General features: G+C 34.2%; 1 protein-coding gene, 1 long non-coding RNA gene and 5 other non-coding genes across 8 annotated transcripts in view; 6 read left to right on the top strand and 1 right to left on the bottom strand.

Moving 5' to 3' along the window:
* Positions 1 to 6909, top strand: part of LOC127724604 (40S ribosomal protein S4-like) — a 399059-nt gene extending 392150 nt beyond the window's left edge. For both annotated transcript variants that reach the window (XM_052231624.1, XM_052231623.1), the window contains exons 5-7: positions 134 to 305; positions 5125 to 5254; positions 6751 to 6909. In XM_052231624.1, coding sequence (XP_052087584.1) covers positions 134 to 305; positions 5125 to 5254; positions 6751 to 6868 — 420 coding nt within the window. In that variant the 3' untranslated portion in view covers positions 6869 to 6909. The remainder of the gene's footprint in view (positions 1 to 133; positions 306 to 5124; positions 5255 to 6750) is intronic.
* On the bottom strand, positions 226 to 6566 carry LOC127724625 (uncharacterized). Its single transcript, XR_007992613.1, has 2 exons — positions 6412 to 6566; positions 226 to 510 (listed from the first exon to the last, which is right to left on the bottom strand). It is a non-coding gene; the product is annotated as an uncharacterized LOC127724625 (long non-coding RNA).
* LOC127724969 (small nucleolar RNA SNORA73 family) lies at positions 376 to 610 on the top strand. Its single transcript, XR_007992764.1, has one exon. It is a non-coding gene; the product is annotated as a small nucleolar RNA SNORA73 family (small nucleolar RNA).
* On the top strand, positions 1440 to 1660 carry LOC127724976 (small nucleolar RNA SNORA73 family). Its single transcript, XR_007992771.1, has one exon. It is a non-coding gene; the product is annotated as a small nucleolar RNA SNORA73 family (small nucleolar RNA).
* On the top strand, positions 2908 to 3128 carry LOC127724974 (small nucleolar RNA SNORA73 family). The gene has a single exon (XR_007992769.1). It is a non-coding gene; the product is annotated as a small nucleolar RNA SNORA73 family (small nucleolar RNA).
* On the top strand, positions 3687 to 3907 carry LOC127724973 (small nucleolar RNA SNORA73 family). The gene has a single exon (XR_007992768.1). It is a non-coding gene; the product is annotated as a small nucleolar RNA SNORA73 family (small nucleolar RNA).
* On the top strand, positions 6278 to 6511 carry LOC127724975 (small nucleolar RNA SNORA73 family). Its single transcript, XR_007992770.1, has one exon. It is a non-coding gene; the product is annotated as a small nucleolar RNA SNORA73 family (small nucleolar RNA).
* Positions 6910 to 21971: the final 15062 nt, after the last annotated feature.

Here is a 21971-nt window from a genome sequence, read left to right as displayed (position 1 = left end):
CAACTTCTAAACATATTTTTAGCTTTTCACTGGACATCCATTGATGCAATATTTTAGGTTTTGAGTATTTTTAAAATGCATGAAATATTTGCCACATTAATCATTTTATAACAAATCTTGTATGATGTTTCAGTACAAACTGTGCCGTGTAAAGAAAGTTGGAGTAGCTTTGAAGGGAGTTTGCTATGTTGTCACACATGATGGACGTACAATTCGTTATCCAGATCCATTGGTCAAAGTCAACGACACAATAATGGTAGACATTGCAACTGGAAAGATTAAAGATTTCATCAAGTTTGATTCAGGTATATGATCACACTCTTATAAAACTTTTCAGAAGAAAAAAAATGCTGATAAATTGAGGAAAGAAAATTCCCAATGTTGACAACCAGGTATATCTGGCTTTTGTCAGCATATGCTTGGCTCTGTCTTTGTGGCGTATGGGAGCTGAATGTCTCACGAGGACTTGATGCATATTCCCGTTCCACAGCATTGGATATCAACCCAGGCCTGGACTGCTCTGTACAGGACTGGACCCCATATATTCCATCACTTTCTCATAGCTACTATGTGGCAATTACTGAGGAAGAAGACCATATGGGGAACAAACAACTAAATATACATTGTCAAAATATTTGCACATATCATACATCAAAACAGTCTTCCACATAATCATTGTATTTAAGCATCCTTTCAGAGATGATTAGTCACACAACTTGATGAGTGAGTGTTGTTCCTTCACACCTTGTGAGGCGGAATAAAAAATTGATTGAAATCATTACATCAAATATTGATTGTTACTGTCGTCCTTTGGAATTGTTACCTCTATTAGTCGACATGTATATGAATTGGTCCTCCATCTGAAAATTTAAATTTTGAATTATGTCACGCGTGCAAAAAAAGAAAACATTCTGGTCATGATTCCTTAATTCTTTACATTCGTATCATGTTTGCTACCCTTTCATTTCTACATGACTTTTGGTAGAGGAAACCAAAATGATTTTGATCTAAGTCAATCAAAAATTTAATAACAATGTTTCCTCTTGCATCATGAAAAAAATAAGGGTAGGTAGGTAGGCTAATAATGTTACAAAGTTATTGACTTGTATAAACGGGTGGAACCTTCCCAACTGTGATAGTGCTTGTATTAGGGTAGATATGGTAAGCAGAAATGCAAGAATTTCTGTTCAAGTCTTTATTGATTCAAGGTTGGATTCAGTTGTAAGGTTCTTACTTGTACATGTAGATTCATTTAGAATGTTTGGAGAGGATGTTTAATTTTCTAAAATTAAGTTGGACTACAGTCTTAAACAATACAGGCAAGCATATATGTAAACCTTATTTAATAGTTGCAGTAAAACCATGCAGCATCAGACTTGCTTAAAGTGTATAAAATTAAGGAACTTACATGTTTTTACTTTCAGTTCTTTAGATTTTTCACAATGTTGACATCCTGGTGTTTCTGGCTTATGTCAGAATATGCTAGGTTCTGTCTTTGTGGCGTATGGGAGCTGAATGTCTCACAAGGACTTGATGCATATTCCCGTTCCACAACATTGAATATTAACTCCGGTCTTGGCCTGAACCCCATATATTCCATCACTTTCTCATAGCTACTATGTGGCAGTTACTGAGGAAGAAGACCATATGGGGAACAAACAACTAAATATATATTATCAAAATATTTGCACCTAATGGTACATCATGTTCAAAACAACGTATTGCAAAATTATAGTATCTCTGCATCATTTTTGAGATGTTGAAAGTCGTAGAACCTGACTAATTATCAGAGTTGGAAATTATAGCCTGCCCGAGATGGCCTATTTTACGATTAGGCGGTCAAAATTTAAAATTTCAACAGTCTGGTGGCAGGTCTATTTTTTGCAGGTGGTTGGGATTACCTTTTTCTATTTTTGGAATGAGTTCTCAGTATTACCCCATTCATAACAGCACGTAAGAATCGTGACTGCCAATTAACCTTTTACTACCACATGTTTCCATGCGATTTCTGCAGGGAACATGGTGATACCTGTTGTTTGTAAGACCGGCACTCATTGGCTAGTTGGTATCGAATCATCCAATCGCGATTGCGTTTATTAAATAAAAAATAAATATTAGAGGAAATTGAAAGTACAAATTTGTTTTGGTAAACTCATGTCTTTACGACAGGACTTAGGCCTTTCGTCGCCAAAAAACCGAACTGCTGTTGACTCAACAGAAAAAAATAAATTGTATGATCAGTCTAATTTTCAGGGCTGGTAAATTTTGATCAGGACAGGTAATTTTTTTATGCAGCTAGCCCTGTGGTTTGTGGTAGACATTTCCAGTGAGTTTCCTACCCTGTAATTAGTAACATTTCTTGCCTAAAATATTTAAAATGATAAAATGTTCACCAATACAAGTTCAGCAAATTGAATAAGAGTTTAATGAATAACAGTCTAGTCTACAATGTTGGAAAGTGTTCATGAAATACATTAAAGAAGTTTCACAACAGAACATTTGGTTGTTTGCTTACCCTTACATTTTTATAGGGCTTTTAGAAGAGCAAACAGAAATAAATTTATTTGAACAAAATTTGATAAAGTAGGTGAGCAAATAAACTTCATTAAATGTTTTTGACTGGTGTAAAGAGGTTCAAAAATGACCCCCAAAAAACATTTGGATAGACTCTGATGAAAAATTATGGTAGGTAGGGTTAGAGGAAAGATAAGTTTTATTTTGATTGGCTTTTGTGCTTCAAGTTTGGGTTGGATTGTGTGGATTATTCTTTAATATTAACAGAAATCCTTAGGAGGGGATGTTAAACTATGATAGATATAAGATGAAATGCAGCAGACATTAGATAAACAAATCAGGCAAGCAGATTTGTAAACATTAAGTTTGTACCTTTATTTCTTTAGATTTACCCCAATGTTGACATCCTGGCATTTCTGGCTTGTGTCAGAATATGCTAGGCTCTGTCTTTGTGGCGTATGGGAGCTGAATGTCTCACAAAGACTTGATGCATATTCCCGTTCCACAACATTGAATATTAACTCAGGTCTTGGCCTGAACCCCATATATTCCATCACTTTCTCATAGCTACTATGTGGCAGTTACTGAGGAAGAAGACCATATGGGGAACAAACAACTAAATGTACATTTTCAAATATTTGCCCATATTGGTACATAATGTTCAAAACAATTTATTGCATAATTATTGAATCTTTGCGCCACCTCAGAGATGCTTAAAATCACATTACCTGACAGATGAGACGTTTATTTGCATTTTGTGGGATGAAAAATAAGATTTCCAGAAAAGAATACATTTAATATTTCTTGTATCTCTGTCCTCATTTGCAAATATTTTCCCTGCTAGTCATAGTACTGTGCTTTATATTGGTTAAGCAAACAGAAATGATTTTGTTATTGCCTCAATTTTGGTGTGAGTTGTGTGGTTTATTTTATATTGTATGATTGAGAATGATTGGAAAAGCTGGTAAATTTTCTTAAACTAAGTTGTACTGCAGTTAATAGAGACACCAAATAAGCAGACAATATGATATGTGGTAACCTTATTTATTTAGTGCAATGATGCCATGAATCATCAGACTTGTTAAAAGTATAAAAAAAAATAGGGAGTCTTGCAAGTTTGAACCTTCAGTGCTTTTAAAGAATTACCCCAATGTTGACATCCTTGCATTACCCCAATGTTGACATCCTTGCGTTTCTGGCTTGTGTCATCATATGCTTGGCTCTGTCTTTGTGGCATATGGGAGCTAAATGTCTCACAAGGACTTGATGCATATTCCCGTTCCACAACATTGGATATAAACTCAGGCCTTTGCCTGAATCCCATATATTCCATCACTTTCTCATAGCTACTATGTGGCAGTTACTGAGGAAGAAGACCATATGGGGAACAATAATTTCATCTATCAAATTAAAACTTGCATTGTATGAATATTGTCTATTCAGAAAGTATTCTTGGTCTTTTAGGGTATTGTATCTAACTCTTTTTAGTAAATATCTGCTACGGTTTATTTCATTTTTGTCGAGCCTGCGACTTTTGTCGCTGAAAGCTCGACATAGGGATAGTGATCCGGCGGCGGTGGCGTTAGTTAACTTCTTAAAAGCTTTATATTTTATAAGGTGGAAAACCTGGATGCTTCATACTTTGTATATGGATGCCTCATGTTACGAAGTTTCCGTCGGTCACATGTCCAATGTCCTTGACCTCATTTTCATGGTTCAGTGACTACTTGAAAAAAAGTTCAGATTTTTCGTAATGTTAAATATTCTCTTATTATAAGTTGTAGGATAACTGTATTTGGTATGTGCGTACCTTGCAAGGTCCTCATGCCCGTCAAGACAGTTTTCACTTGACCTCGACCTCTTTTCATGGATCAGTGAACAAGGTTTAGTTTTGGTGGTCAAGTCCATATCTCAGATACTATAAGCAATAGGTCAAGTATATTCGGTATATGGAAGGACTGTAAGGTGTACATGTCTAGCTGGCAGGTGTCATTTGACCTTGACCTCATTTTCATGGTTCAGTGGTCAAAGTTAAGATTTTGAGTTTTGGTCTTTTTTTCTAATACTATATGCAATAGATCAACTATATTTGGTGTATGGAAATATTTTATGATCTATATGTCAGACGCGCAGGTTTTATATGACCTTGACCTCATTTTCACAGTTCATTGCTCAGTGTTAAGTTTTTGTGTTTTGGTCTGTTTTTCTTAAACTATAAGCAATAGGTCAACTATATTTGTTGTATGGAAGAATTGTTAGCTGTACATGCCTGCCTGGCATGGTTCATCTGACCTTGGCCTCATTTTCATGGTTCATTGGTCAATGTTTAGTTTTCTTGGTTAATGTTAAGTTTATGTGACAGTTGTAATAAAGCTTTATATTAAGGACTATCAACATAATATCAGTGATTAGTAAAGAAGGCGAGACATTTCAGCGTGTGCACTCTTGTTATACAGCCATTGTCACTTTTTATTTACTTGCAAAATAAAAGTAATAGCTATTTTCAAAATATTGAAACAGTGTACTGTACAGTAGTTTATTTTATAGCTTCTTGAATTACCAGCAGGCTAATTACTCTTGAAACATTCAGCAATGAATTTTTCTTTACAGGAAATCTGTGTATGATAACTGGAGGCCATAATTTGGGAAGAGTTGGAGTTATTCAACACAGAGAAAGACATCCAGGATCATTCGACATAGTTCACATTAAAGATTCTTTAGGACATAGTTTTGCTACCAGGTAAGATAACTGTTTTGACAATACAAATGAAGTAACGTTATTTAAATATTCATATGTTAAATGTGTAAATTAATGGTATTTAAATAAAAAGAAATTATATAAAGTAAACCAATAAAATCAATATCGACAAAAGTTTAAAGGATTTAATTGGGCCTAAAATAAAATATTGTTTGTTTCCCCAATCCCGACCGACCTTGCAAAAATGGTGCTACTCGTAAAATTTTTTGTCAAAACTAAGTCAAATATTATTTTAATCATTTTGGATTTTCAGGCTTGCCAGATCGTCCGATAATGTTCAAGCTTTTTGGAAAAATAATATTATTTCCCTACCTACCTACCCACACCTGGCTTGGCAGGATCGGGATTGGGGAAACACACTATATTAATTTAGGCCTTGTTTCTTTTGTATCTTGTATCACTGCAAAGAATACACATCATGTTTGTCAAGTTTGAGGGTACTGTGAATTCATTTATTTTCGTGGGTACCAATTATAGTGGATAACGCAAAACTTGTATTTGTATTTTCGTGGATATTTAATTTCGTGGTTTTGCTGAGGTCTGTATACAAGCCTATAAAAAATTTGTAATTCGTTGAACATTTAATTTCGTGGTTTACCTGTATCCACAAAAATTGGTATCCCAATGAATTATAATGAATCCACAGTAAACAAAAAGAGTGTGATATCATAAAAACTATTTCAATTGAATATTTTCACGTATACAAAAACTAAGAATTTAAAGTGGTAATGGTAATGGAACACATCAATATCAGTGTGTCTGCAACTAGAGTTCTAATGTTATTACAGACCTGATTTTCTTCCGCTTTATAGCGGAATTCTGCTTTTGGCTCGGCTCCTTCCGATTTTCGGCTTTGAATTCCGTTTTTTTTTTTTTAAACAATCAAAATCAGGTCTGTGTTAATAATTTTTATGTGAAATATAATTTATGCACGAGATCGTAAAATTCTAGAAATTAACAAATACAATGTTACTATTATTATACTTGGTGAATTATTTGTATTTCCCAATGTTGATATCCTGGCATTTTGATTTCTGTCAAACCATGCAAGGCTCTGTCTTAGTGGCGTATGGGAGCTGAATGTCTCACAAGGACTTGATGCATATTCCCGTTCCACAACATTTGATATAAACCCAGACCTGGACTGCTCTGTACAGGTCTGGACCCCATATATTCCATCACTTTCTCATAGCTACTATGTGGCAGTTACTGAGGAAGAAGACCATATGGGGAACAATTCTTATTATTTTTTGTTGCTGCAATATATGTTCTTTTAAAGTGATTGATGCAAAATCAGAACCAACCTGTATTTACAATGTAAACAAAATAAGATTTGGTAAGATTGCTTACGAGACAACACTCCACCAGAGATCAAATGACATATATAGAAGTTAACAACTACTGTATGCTGTGTAAAAAAGTATTGGAATTTGTTATTGATGTTTTCCAGTTTATTCATACGTGTTATATATTTTCAGATTAAGCTACGTTTTTATCATCGGAAAAGGAAACAAACCATATGTATCACTTCCACGTGGTAAAGGTGTCAAATTGAGTATTGCTGAAGAGAGAGATCGCAGGATGGCAGCGAAATAAACTGTAGAGACTGCATCAAATAAAAAAAAATAATGGAAGAATTTGTGTCTTGTATTTTTAAAATGTCTATCAAGTTACAATTACAAAATCTACATTACACATGATGATGTATGTGTAAATAGAACACAACTTGTGTAGACTGAGATACAAAAAGTTTAGGTTTATAATTGAGTGAGTTAACCATTGAGGAAATTTTTTTGATACCATTGTTAAGTCCACAATAAGATCATAATTATTGATACAGTTCTTTTTGTTGGTCTTTGCTTATATATCATGTATTATTAAGCTCTTTCTAAATTTGTGTATCCCTGCTTTGTGATGTTGGATATGTTTGACTAGAACATTTTCTCTTCAAGTTTGCTGTTTATATAAGAAACCTAAAAAAAAACCACGGATTTCATCATACCAGCTTGTCACAATATGAAGACATTTTAAATTTGATCACTGTGCTCATTTAACAAAATCTTCATATATTGACTTCCAGCTGATATTCAATAGTAACAATATACAGAAAACTTGATAAAATGTCTGCAACTGAACTTTCTGCAGACAAGATTGACAAGGTCCAAACCAAAAGATAGGGCAGTCACATTGTCATCCTAAAGGAATGGCCAGCCATAATAAAATGTAACCACATTCAAGGGAGAACGAAAACCACAAGGCAAACAAACATTCCACAGAAAAATAAAGATTAGGCATAACAGGTCCTGTCAAAAACCCAAGGCAAAATAAGCTGCTCGGTAGGGTATTTACTCAATTACTCGAACAAAATGCGTGGTTGAATCATTACTACTAAAGAGGAAGGATCTAGAGTTCCTGCTTCACTTGTAAAAATTCCAACAATGGTCATAAACAAAGACTAGAATGAAATCATGGTTTCAACAAAAAATATTTGGGGTCCAACACTGAAAATAATTTATTGAATTCAGATCTGGAGTCAAGTCTTATTATATATTGGTATGACGGCGTTGTCGTCTGAAGACACATTGGTTTTCGCACTCTAGCTTTAGTAAAAGTTAATGGATCTCTATGAAATTTTACCATAAGGTTCAATACCACTAAAGGAAGGTTGGGATTGATTTTGGGGGTTATGGTACCAACAGTTAAGGAATTCGGGGCCAAAAATAAGCATTTTTGTAACTTCTAGACATAACTTGTGTGTAAGTGTATGGATCTCTCTGACATTGTACCACAAGGTTCCATATCACAAAGGGAATGCTGGGATTGATTTTGGGAGTTATTGCCTCAAAATTTTAGGAATTAGGGGCAAAAACAAGCATTTTTCTAGTTTCATGACAATAACTTGTAAGTGTATGGATCTTTATGAAATTGTACTACAAGGTTCCATATCACAAAGGGAAAGCTGGAATTGAGTTTAGGGGTAATTGCCCAAAACGTTTAGGAATAAGGGGCCAAAAATAAGCATTTTTATACGACCGCAAAAAAATTTTGTGGTCGTATATTGGTATGATGTTGGCGTCGTCTTCGTCCGAAGACACATTGGTTTTCGCACTCTAACTTTAGTTTAAGTGAATGGATCTTTTTGAAATTTTACCATAAGGTTCAATACCACAAAAGGAAGGTTGGGATTGATTTTGGGGGTTATGGTACCAACAGTTAAGGAAAAAGGGGCCAAAAATAAGCATTTTCTAGTTTCCAGACAATAACTGTGGAATGGTGTATGGATCGCTCTGAAATTATACTACAAGTTTCCATACCACAAAGGGATGGTTAGGATTATCTTTGGGAGGTTATGGCTCAAACCGTTTAGGAATTAGGGGCAAAAAAGGGGAAAAAACAAGGTTGTCCTGGTTAATGGACAAATACTTTTGTACAAAACAATTTAAAGCAGTGTAAGGGAGATAAATCAAATACATCATTGAAATTATCTCCCTTACACTGCTTTTAAAATATGTATAAAGTAATGGTTAATGAACAATAAAGATAATTTAAAACAGTGTAAGGGAGGTAATCCAAATACAACGTTTTGGTTACTTCCCTTACACTGCTTTTAAATTATGTTTAAAGAAATGCATATTTATAAAGGTAGACCAGTAAAAATATCTGCAAATGTTGCATCTTTTTTTTTTACAAAAAAATCCATATGAAAGATATGACACATTTTTAATTCTATTATAAAATAGATTAAGTTAGCACTATGGTAAATTTAAATGGGTAATTATGGTTGCCAACTCCATTGGAAATTTGAATTGAAATTATGACCATATCTTGAGGGAAAGAATTTTTTGGGGGAAAAAAGGGGGGGGGGATAAAAAGAAATTGTGGGGGTCAATTTTTTCTCATTTCAGATTTCAGAAATTAAAAAGAATTATTCTTCAAATATTTTTTTTTTCTTCAAATTTCAAATATTGAAAAATTTCAAGAAGTAATCTTTAATTGCACAGTATGGCGCATTAGATTTGTAAAATCTTTGATCACATTTATTTATTTGTTATGCCGAATCTATCAGTGTATTTAGATTTTTAATTTTGGGTCCAGTTTTCAAATTGGTCTACATTAAGGTCCAAAGGGTCCAAAATTAAACTTTGTTTGATTTTAGCAAAAATTGAATATATGAGGTTCTTTGATATGCTGAATCTAAACATGTATTTAGATTTTTGATTTTTGGCCCAGTTTTCAAGTTGGTCCAAATTGGGGTCCAAAATTAAACTTTGTTTGATTTCAACAAAAATTGAATATATGGGGTTCTTTGATATGCTGAATCTAACCATGTATTTAGATTTTTTATTTGTGGACCCTGTTATCAAATTGGTTCATATTGAGGTCAAAAGGGTCCAAAATTAAACTTTGTTTGATTTCATCTAAAATTGAATTATTGGGGTTCTTTGATATTCCAATATCCATGTATTTAGATTTTTAATTTTGGGTCCTGTTTTTTAAATTGGTCTACATTAAGGTCCAAAGGGTCCAAAATTAAACTTAGTTTGATTTTAACAAAAATTGAATTCTTGGGGTTCTTTGATATGCTGATTCTAAACATGTGTTTAGATTTTTATACGACCGCAAAAAAATTTTGTGGTCGTATATTGGTATGACGTTGGCGTCGTCGTCGTCCGAAGACACATTGGATTTCGCACTCTTACTTTAGTTTAAGTAAATGGATCTTTTTGAAATTTTACCATAAGGTTAAATACCACAAAAGGAAGGTTGGGATTGATTTTGGGGGTTATGGTACCAACAGTTAAGGAATTAGGGGCCAAAAAGGGCCCAAAAATAAGAATTTTCTAGTTTCCAGACAATAACTGTGGAACAGTGTATGGATCTCTCTGAAATTATACTACAAGTTTCCATACCACAAAGGGATGGTTAGGATTTGCTTTGGGGGGTTATGGCTCAAACCGTTTAGGAATTAGGGGCAAAAAAGGGGGAAAAACAAGGTTGTCCTGGTTAATGGACAAATACTTTAGTTCAAAACATAATTTAAAGCAGTGTAAGGGAGATAAATCAAATACATCATTAAAATTATCTCCCTTACACTGCTTTTAAATTATGTATAAAGTAATGGTTAATGAACAATAAAGATAATTTAAAACAGTGTAAGGGAGGTGATCCAAATACAACGTTTTGGTTACTTCCCTTACACTGCTTTTAAATTATGTGTAAAGAAATGCATATTTATAAAGGAAGACCAGTAAAAATATCTGCAAATGTTGCATCTTTTTTTTTTTACAAAAAAATCCATATGAAGGTCCAAAGGGTCCAAAATTAAACTTTGTTTGATTTTAGCAAAAATTGAATATATGAGGTTCTTTGATATGCTGAATCTAAACATGTATTTAGATTTTTGATTTTTGGCCCAGTTTTCAAGTTGGTCCAAATTGGGGTCCAAAATTAAACTTTGTTTGATTTCAACAAAAATTGAATATATGGGGTTCTTTGATATGCTGAATCTAACCATGTATTTAGATTTTTTATTTGTGGACCCCGTTATCAAATTGGTTCATATTGAGGTCAAAAGGGTCCAAAATTAAACTTTGTTTGATTTCATTTAAAATTGAATTATTGGGGTTCTTTGATATTCCAAATCTAACCGTGTATTTAGATTTTTAATTTTGGGTCCTGTTTTTTAAATTGGTCTACATTAAGGTCCAAAGGGTCCAAAATTAAACTTAGTTTGATTTTAACAAAAATTGAATTCTTGGGGTTCTTTGATATGCTGAAACTAAACATGTATTCAGATTTTTGATTATGGGCCCAGTTTTCAAGTTGGTCCAAATTGGGGTCCAAAATTAAACTTTGTTTGATTTCAACAAAAATTGAATATATGAGGTTCATTGATATGCTGAATCTAACCATGTATTTAGATTTTTTATTTGTGGGCCCCGCTTTCAAATTGGTTCATATTGAGGTCAAAAGGGTCCAAAATTAAACTTTGTTTGATTTCATCAAAAATTGAATTATTGGGGTTCTTTGATATTCCAAATCTAACCGTGTATTTAGATTTTTAATTTTAAGTCCCGTTTTTTAAATTGGTCTACATTAAGGTCCAAAGGGTCCAAAATTAAACTTAGTTTGATTTTAGCAAAAATTGAATTCTTTGGGTTCTTTGATATGCTGAATCTAAACATGTGTTTAGATTTTTGATTATGGGCCCAGTTTTCAAGTTTGTCCAAGTTGGGGTCCAAAATTAAACTTTGTTTGATTTTAACAAAAATTGAATATATGGGGTTCTTTGATATGCTGAATCTAACCATGTATTTTGATTTTGGACATTGGACCATAATAGGTAAATTAAAAAAAATTCAAATTCTTAGACCACATTCTTTCTGTGTCAGAAACCTATGCTGTGTCAAATATTTAATAACAATCCAAATTCAGAGCTGTATCAAGCTTGAATGTTGTGTCCATACTTGCCCCAACTGTTCAGGGTTCGACCTCTGCGGTCGTATCGAGCTGCGCCCCAGCGAAGCATTTTATTCTAGTTTAAGTGTATGGATCTCTCTGAAATTGTACTGCAAGGTACCATACCACAAAGGGAAGACTGGGATTGATTTTGGGGGTGATTGCCTCAAAATTTTAGGAATTGGGACAAAAAGGGGCAAAAAACAAGCATTTTTCTAGTTTCAGGACAATAACTTGTGTATAAGTGTATGGATCTTTATGAAATTGTACTACAAGGTTCCATATCACAAAGGAAAAGCTGGGTTTGAGTTTGGGGGTAATTGCCCTAAACGTTTAGGAATTTTGGGCCAAAAAGGGGCCTTAAAACAAGGATTTTTATACGACTGCAAAAAAAATTTTACCATAAGGTTCAATACCACAAAAGGAAGGTGGGGATTGATTTTGGGGGTTATGGTACCAACAGTTAAGGAAAAAGGGGCCAAAAATAAGCATTTTTGTAACTTCCAGGCATAACTTGTGTGTAAGTGTATGGATCTCTCTGACATTGTACCACAATGTTCCATATCACAAAGGGAATGCTGGGATTGATTTTGGGGGTAATTGCCTCCAAATTTTAGGAATAAGGGGGCAAAAAACAAGCATTTTTCTAGTTTCATGACAATAACTTGTGTGTAAGTGTATGGATCTCTCTGACATTGTAGCACAAGGTTCCATATCACAAAGGGAATGCTGGGATTGATTTTGGGGGTAATTGCCTCCAAATTTTAGGAATAAGGGGGCAAAAAACAAGCATTTTTCTAGTTTCATGACAATAACTTGTGTGTAAGTGTATGGATCTCTCTGACATTGTAGCACAAGGTTCCATATCACAAAGGGAATGCTGGGATTGATTTTGGGGGTAATTGCCTCAAAATTTTAGGAATTAGGGGCAAAAAACAAGCATTTTACTAGTTTCATGACAATAACTTGTAAGTGTATGGATCTCTATGAAATTGTACTACGTGTACAAGGTTCCATATCACAAAGGGAAAGCTGGAATTGAGTTTGGGGGTAATTGCCCAAAAAGTTTAGGAATAAGGGGCCAAAAATAAGCATTTTTCTAGTTTCATGACAATAACTTGTGTGTAAGTGTATGGATCTCTCTGACATTGTACTGCAAGGTACCATACCACAAAGGGAAGGCTGGGATTGATTTTGGGGGTAATTGCCTCAAAATTTTAGGAATTAAGGGACAAAAAGGGGCAAAAAACAAGCATTTTTCTAGTTTCAGGACAATAACTTGTGTATAAGTGTATAGATCTTTATGAAATTGTACTACAAGGTTCCATATCACAAAGAGAAAGCTGGGTTTGAGTTTGGGGGTAATTGCCCTAAACGTTTAGGAATTTTGGGCCAAAAAGGGGCCTTAAAGCAAGGATTTTTATACGACCGCAAAAAAAATTTGCTGTTGTATATTGGTATGATGGTGGCGTCGTTATCGTCGTCGTTGTCCGATGACACATTGGTTTTCACACAGTAACTTTAGTTTAAGTGAATGGATCTCTATGAAATTTTACCATAAGGTTCAATACCACAAAAGGAAGGTGGGGATTGATTTTGGGGGTTATGGTACCAACAGTTAAGGAAAAAGGGGCCACAAATAAGCATTTTTGTAACTTCCAGACATAACTTGTGTGTTAGTGTATGGATCTCTCTGACATTGTACCACAATGTTCCATATCACAAAGGGAATGCTGGGATTGATTTTGGGGGTAATTGCCTCCAAATTTTAGGAATAAGGGGGCAAAAAACAAGCATTTTTCTAGTTTCATGACAATAACTTGTGTTCAAGTGTATGGATCTCTCTGAAATTGTACTGCAAGGTACCATACCACAAAGGGAAGGCTGGGATTGATTTTGGGGGTAATTGCCTCAAAATTTTAGGAATTAAGGGACAAAAAGGGGCAAAAAACAAGCATTTTTCTAGTTTCAGGACAATAACTTGTGTATAAGTGTATAGATCTTTATGAAATTGTACTACAAGGTTCCATATCACAAAGAGAAAGCTGGGTTTGAGTTTGGGGGTAATTGCCCTAAACGTTTAGGAATTTTGGGCCAAAAAGGGGCCTTAAAGCAAGGATTTTTATACGACCGCAAAAAAAATTTGCTGTTGTATATTGGTATGATGGTGGCGTCGTTATCGTCGTCGTTGTCCGATGACACATTGGTTTTCACACAGTAACTTTAGTTTAAGTGAATGGATCTCTATGAAATTTTACCATAAGGTTCAATACCACAAAAGGAAGGTGGGGATTGATTTTGGGGGTTATGGTACCAACAGTTAAGGAAAAAGGGGCCACAAATAAGCATTTTTGTAACTTCCAGACATAACTTGTGTGTTAGTGTATGGATCTCTCTGACATTGTACCACAATGTTCCATATCACAAAGGGAATGCTGGGATTGATTTTGGGGGTAATTGCCTCCAAATTTTAGGAATAAGGGGGCAAAAAACAAGCATTTTTCTAGTTTCATGACAATAACTTGTGTTCAAGTGTATGGATCTCTCTGAAATTGTACTGCAAGGTACCATACCACAAAGGGAAGGCTGGGATTGATTTTGGGGGTAATTGCCTCAAAATTTTAGGAATTAAGGGACAAAAAGGGGCAAAAAACAAGCATTTTTCTAGTTTCAGGACAATAACTTGTGTATAAGTGTATAGATCTTTATGAAATTGTACTACAAGGTTCCATATCACAAAGAGAAAGCTGGGTTTGAGTTTGGGGGTAATTGCCCTAAACGTTTAGGAATTTTGGGCCAAAAAGGGGCCTTAAAGCAAGGATTTTTATACGACCGCAAAAAAAATTTGCTGTTGTATATTGGTATGATGTTGGCGTCGTTATCGTCGTCGTTGTCCGATGACACATTGGTTTTCACACAGTAACTTTAGTTTAAGTGAATGGATCTCTATGAAATTTTACCATAAGGTTCAATACCACAAAAGGAAGGTGGGGATTGATTTTGGGGGTTATGGTACCAACAGTTAAGGAAAAAGGGGCCAAAAAATAAGCATTTTTGTAACTTCCAGACATAACTTGTGTGTTAGTGTATGGATCTCTCTGACATTGTACCACAATGTTCCATATCACAAAGGGAATGCTGGGATTGATTTTGGGGGTAATTGCCTCCAAATTTTAGGAATAAGGGGGCAAAAAACAAGCATTTTTCTAGTTTCATTACAATAACTTGTGTGTAAGTGTATTTATCTTTATGAAATTGTACTACAAGGTTCCATATCACAAAGGGAAAGCTGGGTTTGAGTTTGGGGGTAATTATCCTAAACGTTTAGGAGTAAGGGGCCAAAAAACAAGCATTTTTCTAGTTTCCAGACAATAACTTGTGTTTAAGTGTATGGATCTTTCTGAAATTGTACTACAAGGTACCATACCACAAAGGGAAGGCTGGGATTGAGATTTGGGGGTGATGAATTATAAGGGGGTTCAAAAAATTTGGGGGGGGGGGGATTATTTTTTCTTGAAAATTTTCCATTTTAAATTGGTTATTTCTGATTTATATATAAAAGCAAATAATAATGATTAGGTTTGAATAGGTAAATTAAAATTTTGTAAGTTCTTAGACCACATTCATTCTGTGTCAGAACCCTATGCTGTGTCAAATATTTAATTACAATCCAAATTCAGTGCTGTATCAAGCTTGAATGTTGTGTCCATACTTGCCCCAACTGTTCAGGGTTCGACCTATGCGGTCGTATCAAGTTGCGCCCCAGCGGAGCATTTTATTCTAGTTTCCAGACAATAACTTGTGTTCAAGTGTATGGATCTCTCTGAAATTGTACTGCAAGGTACCATACCACTAAGGGAAGGCTGGGATTTGAGTTTGGGGGTGATGAATCATAAGGGGGTTCAAAAAATTTGGGTGAGGGATTTTTTTTTTCTTAAAAATTTTCCATTTTAAATTGGTTATTTCTGATTTATATATAAAAGCAAATAATAATGATATGGTTTGAATAGGTAAATTTAAAATTTTTAAGTTCTTAGACCACATTCATTCTGTGTCAGAAACCTATATGCTGTGTCAAATATTTAATCACAATCCAAATTCAGTCCTGTATCAAGCTTGAATGTTGTGTCCATACTTGCCCCAACTGTTCAGGGTTCGACCTCTGCGGTCGTATCAAGCTGCGCCCAGCGGAGCATTTTATTTTGTGTCTGAAATGATAAGTTGTACATATTGGATTGGCAAGTCTCGTTTGTTTGGAGGAGGGGGCATTTTGATTTACCTCTGTATGTTCAAACTTCCCAAAATTGGTTACTGTTCTCACTTTAGTTTGCCTCAACCAATTATTAGGAAACTTCTAACAAATATTTTATTCCCACAAACCACCGATCAAGTTTTAATTTGGGTGGGGTCACTTTTTTTTGCTTTAACAGTTAAGCCCATTTACAAATGGGAAGATTTCTGATTTTTATACGACCGCAAAAAATTTTTGCGGTCGTATATCGGTATGACGTTGGCGGCGTCGTCGTCGTCGTCCAAAGACATATTGGTTTTCGCACTATAACTTTAGTGTAAGTGAATGGACCTCTATGAAATTTTAACATAAGGTTAAATACCTCAAAAGGAAGTTTGGGATTGATTTTGGGGGTTATGGTACAAACAGTTAAGGAATAAGGGGCCAAAAAGGGGCCAAAAATAAGCATTTTCTTGTTTCCAGAAAATAACTTGTGGAACGGTGTATGGATCTCTATGAAATTATACCACACGTTTCCATACCACAAAGGGATGGTTAGGATTTGCTCTCGGGGGTTATGGCTCAAACCGTTTAGGAATTAGGGAAAAAAAAGGGGGGAAAACAAGGTTGTCATGGTTAATGGACAAATACTTTAGTACAAAACATGATTTAAAGCAGTGTAAGGGAGATAAATCAAATACATCATTTGAATTACATCCCTTACACTGCTTTTAAATTATGTTTTAAGTAATGGTTAATGAACAATTATGACAATTTAAAACAGTGTATAGGAAGTTATTCAAATACAACGTTTTGATTACTTCCCTTACACTGCTTTTAAATTATGTTTAAAGAAATGCATATTTATAAAGGAAGACCAGTAAAATTATCTGTAAATGTTGCATCTTTTTTTTTTACAAAAAAATCCATATGAAAGATTTGACACAATATTTTCAATTCTATTATAAAATAGATTAAGTTAGCACTATGGTAAATTTAAATGGGTAATTATGGTTGCAAACTCCATTGGAAATTTGAATTGAGATAATGACCATATCTTGAGGGAAAGAATTTTTTGGGGGAAAAAGGGGGGGGGGGGGGGGGGGGGTGGGGGTTGTTAAAAGAAATTATGGGGGTCAATTTTTTCTCATTTTAGATTTCAGAAATTAAAAAGAATTATTCTTCAAATATTATTTTTTTTTCAAATTTCAAATATTGAAAAATTTCAAGAATTAATCTTTAATTGCACAGTATGGCGCATTAGATTTGTAAAATCTTTGACCACATTTATTTATTTGTTATGCCGAATCTAACCGTGTATTTAGATTTTTAATTTTGGGTCCAGTTTTCAAATTGGTCTACATTAAGGTCCAAAGGGTCCAAAATTAAACTTAGTTTGATTTTAACAAAAAATGAATATATGGGGTTCTTTGATATGCTGAATATAAACATGTATTTAGATTTTTGATTTTGGGCCCAGTTTTCAAGTTGGTCCAAATTGGGGTCCAAAATTAAACTTTGTTTGATTTCAACAAAAATTGAATATATGGGGTTCTTCGATATGCTGAATCTAACCATGTATTTAGATTTTTTATTTGTGGTCCCCGCTATCAAATTGGTTCATATTGAGGTCAAAAGGGTCCAAAATTAAACTTTGTTTGATTTCATCAAAAATTGAATTATTGGGGTTCTTTGCCAAATCTAACCGTGTATTTAGATTCTTAATTTTTGGTCCCGTTTTTGTCGAGCCTGCGACTTTTGTCGCAGAAAGCTCGACATAGGGATAGTGATCCGGCGGCGGCGGCGGCGGCGGCGTTAGCTAACTTCTTAAAAGCTTTATATTTTAGAAGCTAGAAGACCTGGATGCTTCATACTTTGTATATGGATGCCTCATGTTACGAAGTTTCTGTCAGTCACATGTCCAATGTCCTTGACCTCATTTTCATGGTTCAGTGACTACTTGAAAAAAAAGTTAACATTTTTTGTAATGTTAAATTCTCTCTTATTATAAGTAATAGGATAACTATATTTGGTATGTGCGTACCTTGCAAGGTCCTCATGCCCGTCAGACAGTTTTCACTTGACCTCGACCTCAATTCATGGATCAGTGAACAAGGTTAAGTTTTGGTGGTCAAGTCCATATCTCAGATACTATAAGCAATAGGTCTAGTATATTCGGTGTATGGAAGGACTGTAAGGTGTACATGTCCAACTGGCAGGTGTCATCTGACCTTGACCTCATTTTCATGGTTCAGTGGTTATAGTTAAGTTTTTGTGTTTTGGTCTGTTTTTCTTATACTGTATGCAATAGGTCTACTATATTTGGTGTATGGAATGATTGTAAGGTGTACATGTCTAGCTGGCAGGTGTCATCTGACCTTGACCTCGTTTTCATGGTTCAGTGGTCAGAGTTAAGTTTTTGAGTTTTGGTCTTTTTTTCTAATACTATATGCAATAGGTCAACTATATTTGGTGTATGGAAATATTTTATGATCTATATGTTAGTCACGCAGGTTTTATATGACCTTGACCTCATTTTCACGGTTCATTGCTCAGTGTTAAGTTTTTGTGTTTTGGTCTGTTTTTCTTAAACTATAAGCAATAGGTCAACTATATTTGTTATATGGAAAAATTGTTAACTGTACATGTCTGCCTGGCATGGTTCATCTGACCTTGACCTCATTTTCATGGTTCATTGGTCAATGTTTAGTTTTCTTGGTTAATGTTAAGTTTATGTGACAGTTGTAATAAAGCTTTATATTTAGGACTATCAACATAATATCAATGATTAGTAAAGAAGGCGAGACATTTCAGCGTGTGCACTCTTGTTTAAATTGGTCTACATTAAGGTCCAAAGGGTCCAAAATTAAACTTAGTTTGATTTTAACAAAAATTGAATTCTTGGGGTTCTTTGATATGCTGAATCTAAACGTGTTTAGATTTTTGATTATGGGTCCAGTTTTCAAGTTGGTCCAAGTTGGGGTCCAAAATTAAACTTTGTTTGATTTCAACAAAAATTGAATATATGGGGTTCTTTGATATGCTGAATCTAACCATGTATTTTGATTTTTGGGCCCCTTTATCAAATTGGTCCACTTTGAGATCAAAAGGGTCCAAAATTAAAATTTGTTTGATTTCATCAAAAATTGAATTCTTTAGATTCTATGATGTGCATGTATTTAGATTTTGGATATTGGACCATAATAGGTAAATTAAAAAATTTTAAGTTCTTAGACCACATTCAACTGTTCAGGGTTTGACCTCTGCGGTCGTATCAAGCTGCGCCCAGCAGAGCATTTTATTCGGTTTTGTCACTAACTTAAGTTTGTCTCAATTAAATATTATGAAACGTATACACAATGCTCATTACCAGCGAATGGACCATAAAACTCTGATCTGGTACAAATTTGGGTAGCGTCACTTTTGTGTCCCTGTTTACATTTTATGTCATCATCTGTGTCGATGGACACCTTTCCCATTTATAAGTACAGCAAATCAGTTTTCCAGATTTTTTTATGCCCTCCCGCCGTAGCGGAGCGGGCGTTAAGTTTTACCCTTGTCCGTCGTACGTACGTCCCAAAGTTTGTTTCTGTTCTCTAACTGTAGTTAGCTTCAACTAAACTTTTACAAAATGCTTATTACAACAAAACACAGATCAAGTTTGAATTTTGGTGGCGTCACATTTACCGTTGTTGAGTTTATGCCCTTTTTCAAACAAAAAAATGATGAATTTTTTGTTTCCGTTCTCTAATTTTAGTTTGCCTCAACCAAATGTTATTAAACTTATACACAATGCTTATTAGCATAAAATACAGATCAACCGTTCTAGAGTTGTGCTCCTTTACAAATGGAAAAATAGGAATCTCTTATCTGTTCTTAAAATATCAATGATGAAATTGTTAAAATTCATTTGCGGTCGTATATTGGTATCACGTCGTCATCGTCAGCGTCGTCCGAAGACACTTAGTTTCCGAACAATAACTTTAGTTTTAAGTGAATGGATCTTCTTTGGTCCTGTTTTCAAATTGGTCTACATTAAGGTCCAAAGGGTCTAATATTAAACTTAGTTTGATTTCAACAAAAAATGAATATATGGGTTTCTTTGATATGCTGAATCTAACCATGTATTTAGATTTTTGATTTTTGGGCCCCGTTATCAAATTGGTCTACATTGAGGTCCAAAGGGTCAAAATTAAACTTTGTTTGATTTCATCAAAAATTGAATTCTTGGGGTTCTTTGATATGCTGAATCTAACCATGTATTTAGAATTTGGATATTGGACCATAATAGGTAAATGTCCATTTTTTAAAAAATTTTAAGTTCTTAGACCACATTCATTCTGTGTCAGAAACCTATGCTGTGTCAAATATTTCATCACAATCCAAATTCAGAGCGGTATCAAGCTTGAATGTTGTGTTTATACTTGCCCCAACTGTTCAGGGTTTGACCTCTGCGGTCGTATCAAACTGCGCCCTGCGGAGCATTTTATTAAAATTGGAGTTCTCTTCCTTTGTCCATAATTGTAGTTCAATCAACTATGATTATGGACAAAGGAAGATAACTCCAATTTAAAAAAATAGTTTTAACCAACTACAATTATGGACAAAGGAAGATAACTCCAATTTTAAAATTAATTTTAACAATTACATCTAATACAACCAATGCTTTATACAATTCAATGTTCAATGAAAAAATTATAACAATCTGTACCCTTTGGTGCTTACAAGCACTTTGATTAATGTTCTTCAGTTTTGTCCCTTAATAACCTAATGATATTTTGTTTCCGTTCTCTAAGTTTGTCTCAACTAAATTTTTTGAAATGTATATATAAAGCTTATTTACCACTTAACTCAGTTTAAGTTAAAATTTTGGAAGTGTCATTTTTATACGCCCGTTTACGGGATGTATTATGGTATACCATTGTCCGTCTGTCCGTCGTCAACATGTCGGACATTAACTCAAAAACGCGTTAACCAATTTGCATAAAACTTTGGTGAATTGTTTATATCTATTGACGTGAGCTCCCTTTCGTTTTTTTATAAATTTTAGATTTTACGTTTCCGAGTTTTGGGGTTTTATTCATTAAAAAAAGGGGGATTTTCCAGTTTTCGGACAATAACTCAAGAATGCTTTCACCAACTTTCAAGAAATTGTGGTGAATTGTTTATATCTATTGACATGAGCTCCCTTTCGTTTTTTTTTTATAAATTTCGAGTTATGGGGTTTTATTCATAAAAAAAGGGAGATTTTCCAGTTTTTGGACAAAAACTCAAAAATGCTTTCAGCAGTTCTTATGAAACTTTGGTGAATTGTTTATATCTATTGATGTAAGCTCCCTTTAGAATTTTATAAATTTTGCATTTTACATTTCTGAGTTACTAGTATGGGGTTTTATTCATTAAAAAAGGGGGGATTTTCCAGTTTTTGGACAATAACTTAAAAATGCTGTCAGCAATTATCATGAAACTTTAATGAATTGTTTATATCTATTGATGTAAGCTCCCTTTTGATTTTCATAAATTTCTAATATGACATTGAGAATTAATTGAACTTTATTGATCTTTATTCTTTGAAAATGTGACGGGCGTATCATGCGCTCATGGCGCAGCTGTTTATAACAGTTCTTGAGTTATGTCCCTTTTATATAATGTTATATGCTAGCGGGGGCATCATCTGTGTCCCTATGGACACATTCCCCATTTATTTCTTCATGCTTTGATATTTGGTGTATTGATTTATCATGTCAAGTTCAGTTTTCACGATTTTAGCTTTCCTCCTTGTTCACTTGAAAGTTTTCCCTAGAATTAAATTTTTGACAAAATATGCTTTGAGCAGTTATCATGAATCTTTGGTGACTGGTTTATATCTATTAAGATAACCTCCCTTTAGTACCTATACAAAATTCACTTAAATAATCAGTTTTCAACAGTTTTTTTTCGTCATGATTGAAGATATTGACCTGTTATTTTTTATGTAGTTAAATACTACATGAAAAGTTATAGATCAAG

Source organism: Mytilus californianus, unplaced genomic scaffold, assembly GCF_021869535.1.
Source record: "Mytilus californianus isolate M0D057914Y unplaced genomic scaffold, xbMytCali1.0.p SCAF_14, whole genome shotgun sequence".
NCBI lineage: Eukaryota > Metazoa > Mollusca > Bivalvia > Mytilida > Mytilidae > Mytilus > Mytilus californianus.
The sequence above is the reverse complement of the archived record's forward strand: the minus strand, read 5'-3'. Positions and strand labels throughout refer to the sequence as shown.